The sequence below is a fragment of the Priapulus caudatus genome, unplaced genomic scaffold (genome assembly GCF_000485595.1).
Source record: "Priapulus caudatus unplaced genomic scaffold, Priapulus_caudatus-5.0.1 Scaffold591, whole genome shotgun sequence".
NCBI lineage: Eukaryota > Metazoa > Priapulida > Priapulimorpha > Priapulimorphida > Priapulidae > Priapulus > Priapulus caudatus.
The window spans coordinates 101,189-108,322 of NW_014577652.1; the positions used below are offsets into that span (position 1 = coordinate 101,189).

The window sequence follows — 7,134 nt, forward strand, 5'->3', positions numbered from 1 at the left end:
TGTCGTGTATACACGTTCGTAGAGTGTCACTAGTCGCAGGGAATCTACTCCTACCGTCTTTCTCCACTATTACACGTCACAGCACCGCCATGCAGGAGCAGCAGTAACAGCCTTACCCCTATACCATAATCTCGACCACCACTGCACCACCATTATCATCATTCATCATCCATCATCATCACGCTACCATTATCATCAGCAATCACCACCACCGACACACCACGCGACACCACCACACCAACACCTAACAACAACAACACAACAAAACAACAACAACAACAACAACAACAGAACAACACTAACACACCGACCACCACCTACGCATGCGACGGCTGCCGCACCAATTCATGCAAACACAACACAACAATCAACAGCAACAACAAACAACATCATGCATCCATCATCATCATCATCATCATGGCCATGACAATCGTCTAATAACATTCCTGTACGCTAACCTCCTCATTACCAATGTGAGTGAGCGCTAGGTTTCTATAGTGTCGCCTCTATGTCTGTACAGTAAAACGACGCGCGTTGAATCAATAATGGAGTGCAGGGTCCCTCGCCCTGCGCTAGAGCCGACACCAGCGACAGACCATGGCAGGTGACAACTACAGAATGTAACACAGTGTGTGCTGTGTGTGTGTGTGTGCGTGTCGTGATGGTGTGTGGTGTGTGTGTTGTGTGGTGTGTGTGTTGGTTGTGTGTGTGTGTTGGTGGTGTGATGTGCGTTGTGGGTGGGTGTGTGTAGGTGTGTGCGTGTGTGTGTGTGAGTGTGCGTGTGTTTGTCGTGGGTGTTGTGTGTGTGGTGTGTGTGTGTGTGTGTGGCGTGCGTGTGTGGGTGTTTGCGTGTGGTGTGTGTGTGTTGTGTGTGGTGCGTGTGGTGTTGTTGTGTGCGTGTGTGTGTGTGTGGTGTGTGTGTGTGTGGGAGTGTGTGTGTGTGTTTCGTCGGTGTGTGGTGTTCGTGTGTGTGTGTCGTGTGTGTGGGTGTGTGTGCGTGTGTGCGTGTGGTGTGTGCGTGTGGTGCGGTGTGTGTGTCGTGGTGCGTGTTGTGTTGTGCGTGTGTGTGTGTGTACGTCGTGTGTGTGCCGTGTGTGTGTGGTATGTTTGTTGTGTGTGTGGTGTGTGTGTGTGTGTGTGCGCGCGTGTGTGTGTGTGCGGTGTGTGTGCGTGGTGTTGTTGTGTGTATGCGTGTGGTGTGTGTTGTGTGTGTGCGTGTGTGTGCCGTGTGTGCGTGTGTCTGTGTGTGTAGTGTGGGTGTGTGCGGCGTGGCCGCTGTCGTGTGTGTGCGTGCTGTGGTGTGGCGTTGTATTGTGCGTGATGTGTGCGTGTGGCGCTGTAGCGTGTGTTGTGTGTGTGTGTGCGTGTGTGTGTGGTGGCGCTGTGGTGTTGCGTGAGTGGTGTGTGTTGTGTGTTGTGTGTGTCTGTTGTGTGTGTGTGTGTGTGTGTGTGTGTCATGCGTGTGCGATGGTGACGGCTTTACAATCGTTAAGCGACGCTAGTTGCGACTATCCCATCTAATTGTTTTCTATACTGTCATGATACCACGCCGCCGCATCCACGCTGTCCCGACTATTCCCAGTAATGTGATGCAATGTATAATATATATATAATATATATAGATTAGTATATACATAAGTATATTGCATATATATACACATATACTGGAGAAGAGAGAGAAAGAGAGAGACATGAGATAGAGAGACGAGAGAGAGAGAGAGAAGAGTAGAGAGAAAGAGACGAGAGAAGGAGAGAGAAAGAGAGAGAGACAAGACCAGGAGAGGGATAGAAAGCGCAGTACAGAGAGGGATAGCATAAGCGAGACAGATAGAAGAGGGAGATTGGACAGATAGATAGAAGATAGATAGATAGACTAATCAGATACGATAAGATGAGATGTAGATAGATAGGTATAGACTAGATAGATAGATAGATAGATAAATAGTATAAATAGATTAATAGATAAATAGATTAGATAGATAGATTATGATAGATAGATAGATAGAATAGAATATGATAGCATAGATAGATAGATAGATAGATAGATAGATAGATAAAAGAACGAAGAGAGAGTAATGGGAGAAGAGAAGAAGAGAGTGCGCCGGAGAAAGAGAGGAGAGAGCGAGAGAGAGAAGAGAGGAGAGAGACGGGTGGGGAGAGATGGAGCAATACAAAGATAGAGAGATGGGGCATACATATATAACTTACGGATCATCATAGTTCTGGATAAGTTCCTCTAGTCCGAGCGTTCTCGATTCAGACACCAGCGTGTCCGCATGAAGACTCGAGTCAGATTCTCGCGAGCTCGGTAAATGAGAATACATTTCTTCTTTCATATGCGGCTGCTGCGCGTTTTTTCCTGTTCGTTTATCATCGTTCGCGTTATTGTCATCGGAAATCGATTCGTCCTTATTCTTGTCGTCGGCAATTTCACGATGGTTTTCGCTCGCGTCCGCGTGTTGATGTGTTTTGTCGGTCGGTTTGTCGCTGAAAGCGTTAGCTATTTTCTCCGGTTTACTTATCCCGTCACCCTTTGTGACGTCTGCTTCGTTACTCGAGCGGATTTCCGACAAATCTTTGTTTTTCGATTGCTTCGCCTCGCTGTTAACCTCGGGTTCTCTGGCGCCGTCAGTACTGTCCGCAATGTTTTTATCAGTTTTAGTGGTTTTATGAGAATTATCGCTCTCTGAGTATGAGGTTTGTTCGTTTGCGCCGATTGTTTCATTCGAGCGTTCGTGATTGCGTTCAACTTTCAATGTGCCGTCGGCGATTTTCTTATTGTTTCCGTCGCTATCGTCGCTGTGACGCTTATGTGCGTCGCCACCTTGCGGGGGTTTCTTGTCGTCGGCCGTCTTTTTGTCGGCTGAGTTAGCGCCACCCGCTAAACCTTTCCCGTCGACTAATCCCGGAGCTGTTCTATTGTTTTCGACGACGTCGCCGCCACGTCGGCTATCAGCTGCGCCGACGTCTTCCGTCGAGGATTCCGCCAAATTCTCGTCGTTTCTCTCGAGTTTTGCGTCGTCTGTGTCGTCGCTAGCTCCGCCGGGCCGACGCACCGTCGCGTCTCTCTCCGCTGGGAGTACGGCAGTCTCCTTCTCCTTCTCCGAAGTTCCTCCTCCACCGTCACCTCTCACTGACGCACCGGGATGCCCTGCAGCAGCTTCCTCATCCTCCGTAGCATCTTCCCCGTCGCGGCTTCCTAACTTCACATTAGCAGCAGCCGCTCTATGGGAGAACCCCGTCGTTTCGTTATGTTGCGTCGCTGGTTCGACCCGTTGTTCGGAGCTAATTGTGTGTGTCTCGGTCACAGTGTCCGTGTTCCCGTCTCCCATGGCATCACAGGCAAGCTGCCAATACAAGCACAGCAGTGTGTGACAACCAGGTGGAGGTGCGTGCGGGGGAGGGGGGGACTAGTCAGCGGTGGTGCACGCAGCACGGCAGCGAGCGTAGAACCCAGGTGTCGGCAGCCTCTGTGGTAGCGAAATACACGATGTTGTAGCATGGAGGTGAGAGTTTGAGCGGAGAAATATAGGAAAATTACAGAATGTGTGTGTGTGTGTGTGTGTGTGTGTGCGTGTGCGTGTATATGTGTGTCTGTGGGTGTGTAATAAATAAATAAATAAATTACAATAGATATTAAATATTATATACAACGTTAGTTTTACAAGTAACTAATTAAATGACTCGGAAACCTCAGTCGTTCTCATCATTTCACTAAGCTTAAAAGTTATTATATTTGTAAAGAATAGGCCCCCCCAGCCCCGGCGCCGCCCGCCGCCCCCGCGCCCCCCCCCCGGGCGGGCGCCCCCGCGCCCCCCCCATCGCATAAATAGTATATTTATATATTCTTGCACTCCGTATCACGATAAGACCAGATTTCATGATATCGTCCATTCAAGCACCACGCGAGAAATACCATTATATCCATTCCATTTATAAATTCAATACAGGGCGCGTTCTTTCTCGTCGTGTTAGTGAGATTGAATTCATCAGAGTAGCCCAGCTTGCCGCTGTGCGTGCATGTATTTACAGATTGCGTTCCCCACATTTAGAGCAGACAACAACGCTGCGCTCTCTATTCAGAAGCGACACTCCGATGAAAGAAGCTCTCGCAATATCTCGCGGGACGGACGCGGGGCGACGGCGTCTCTAGTGGTAGCGACTAAGAGCGACAGCAGTGCAATCTCCAATCTCTGATCGCTGACTCAAAATGAATCCCGACGATGAAGCTAATTCTAACTGCAATTCTATTACATCCTCGCCTCCGCTAACATCCACCTCTCCCCCCCAACCCGCAACACACACACACACTCAGCACAAGCACACACACACACACACACACACACACAGCACACAATGACCCACCACCACAGACGACAACACACACACACGACATCACCCACACACCACACACACACATGGCCCACACACCCAGCAATCAGCACACACCACCCAATCACACACAGCACACACACACACAGCACACACACACACACACACCCACACAGCACACACACACAGCACACACACACACACACACACACCACACAACACACAGCAAGCACACACACACACACACACCAACTCACACACACAACACACACACACACACACACCCACCCACACACACACACAACCACACACGCACCACACACACACACACACACACACCTCACCAACCACCCCCCACCCCACTACCGCACGCACCACCAACACAGCAAGAGCACAACCACCAACGACAGGCAGCAGCATGGCAGCAGCACGAGCAGAGCAGCAGCAGCACCCAGCACCAACACACCACCACCACGAGCAGCAGCCAGCAGGAGCAGTAACACCACCAACCACCAACAGCAGCAGCAGGACATAGCACCACCACCAACCACCAGCAGCAGCAGCAACAGCAGGGCACAGCAGAACGCATCCACCACCAGCAGTCACACCACACGCACGGCATCACCACCACTCACCATCACGCCACCACCCCTAATGCACGCATCACCCACCATCACCGCCACCACCACACCGACACCGAGCACAGCACACCTACTCACTACATCACCCCTCCACCACCATCCCCCGCACCACGCGATTCACCACCACCACCATCACCACCACCACCACCACCACCACCACCATCACCACCACCAGCAGCAGCAGCAGCAGCAGCAGCAGCACCACCACCACCACCAGCAGCAGCAGCAACAGCACCACCACCCGCCACCCACCACCAAAGATCTTCAACACGCAGAAAGAAAGCGATCCGAACGTAGAATATCCAGAAGAAATATCTGGATCGCTGCCAAGCTATCGTCTCCCGAGCTTTTCCTCGCCGCTGCGCTCCCTCGCGGACGGGTGTTTCGGGTATCGAGGCGTAATTAGTGAGCTAGTTGAATAATGAATGATGGCGGCTGCTGGGGATGATGAGCGTCGATAATTCGTAATTGGCGCATAAACGTCGTCCCACGCCGCCACGAGAAGTGTCAGAAGAATCAGCAAAAAACCTCTGTCGTCATTAAAGCAACGAGAATTTAGTTCAAAGCCGCAGTTAATTAATGGAGATATAATATAATATATAATATATATAATATAATAATGGATATATAATATAGCCTAATAACGTAACGACGTCGAGAAAGTTGAAGAAATGTCGAATGATGAATTTTCCTCGTGGCTCGTTAGATGGTATTATTGCGCTGCACGCGATTGTAACTGTCACAGCAAAAACACAGAGAAAGTATCAGCAATGTTATACACACACTCACGCTGACGCGCGCGCACGCTTAAATACGACACGGAAGTAGAGCATGTTGCGGTGTAATCTGCATCTCATTTATCGTCATTAAATCGACGATTAATTAAACAACTTGCCGGCTCATTAAAGTCTCTCGAAGCATCGCTATGACGTCAGCGAGCGCGACCTCGTGACGTGTACAGTGACGGCGCTGTGAGGCACATGGCGTTAGTTAGGCAAGGCGTCTGCTTCAAACACGTATCCGCCATGTTTCTACCTTAGCCCTGATCACCCACTACGCTCCCCCTCCAACGAATCGGATACTTCTAAAGGGTTGTCTATGATATATCTTATCATATCGAATTTGATAATATAAAAAAACACTATTATTAATATCATGATAAAATTCAATATTAATATATAATTATTTAATAATAAAATAATAACAACGTTAAGTTTAGAATATCAGCTTTCCATACGAAATAACGGCTGCAATCTAACCAAAAAAAAGCCATAGAATTTTTTTTGCTATCGTATCGTTTCCTGTCTCGCTTCAGGACGCCTTTTCTTCTCCGGAACTTTTCAGGAACTTATTAACGATATTTAACGGAAGCTTCCCTGCATTTCTTTCCCCGAATAAAAATTCTTCCGTTTGAAAGTGGCGCGTATGATTGCTGACTTCAAGTAGCGAGTGTATGACAGTAAATGCATTTCCAATATAACGAAGTTGTTGTTACGACGTTCGTTCGAGCGAGTGAAATATGATAATGAGGTTATTATAATGAGCACGCCAGCGACGGTTAAATTCTAATGTTATTTAACTCAGGAAATTTAAATAGATCTCATTCATCTAATTCTATGCACGAACAAAACGTACTCTAAATAACAATGCACGCTAGGAACACTGTTCCGCGTTATTCTGTCTATACCTATTTGAGAGAGAAAGAGAAGTGCTTTGCTTAGATGATCTCAGCAAGATATATACACACAGATAAAGCCAGAACTGCCTGTAAGTGTCGTCTGGTGTAACGGGGTGGATCAACACATCAAACGTTGCGACGATGTGCGTGTCAACGAATAGCCCGTTAGTTTTGTTCGCTCCACGCGAGGGAGAAGCGAGAATCGAACGCGTCTGCACGTGGCGGATGCGGTTACCACGGGCTACCGTCTGTAGCCCTTAGTTTCACCAACGCTAGACTCACTCATGAACACTCGACCCCCGCGTGGCAGCATCGCTACACAGCGCTCCGGTTTCAAAAGCGTTTAAAACAGCGTTGACTTTTACCGGTTCGATGAAAGGAGAGCGATGTAGATAGAGCGAATCGGAGCGAATAGCGTGAATGTTTGCTGTGGACGGTGAAGCAGCGCATCCATGAAACATTAGAGGTTGTTTGCATGAACAC

The 7,134-nt window shown here is 48.8% G+C and overlaps 1 protein-coding gene across 1 annotated transcript; it reads right to left on the minus strand.

Annotated features, from left to right (window-relative positions):
- Positions 1 to 2,204: 2,204 nt before the first annotated feature.
- On the minus strand, positions 2,205 to 3,332 carry LOC106811915. The gene has a single exon (XM_014815655.1). It carries the CDS (start codon positions 3,330 to 3,332, stop codon positions 2,205 to 2,207), a length of 1,128 nt encoding a protein of 375 aa, XP_014671141.1.
- Positions 3,333 to 7,134: the final 3,802 nt, after the last annotated feature.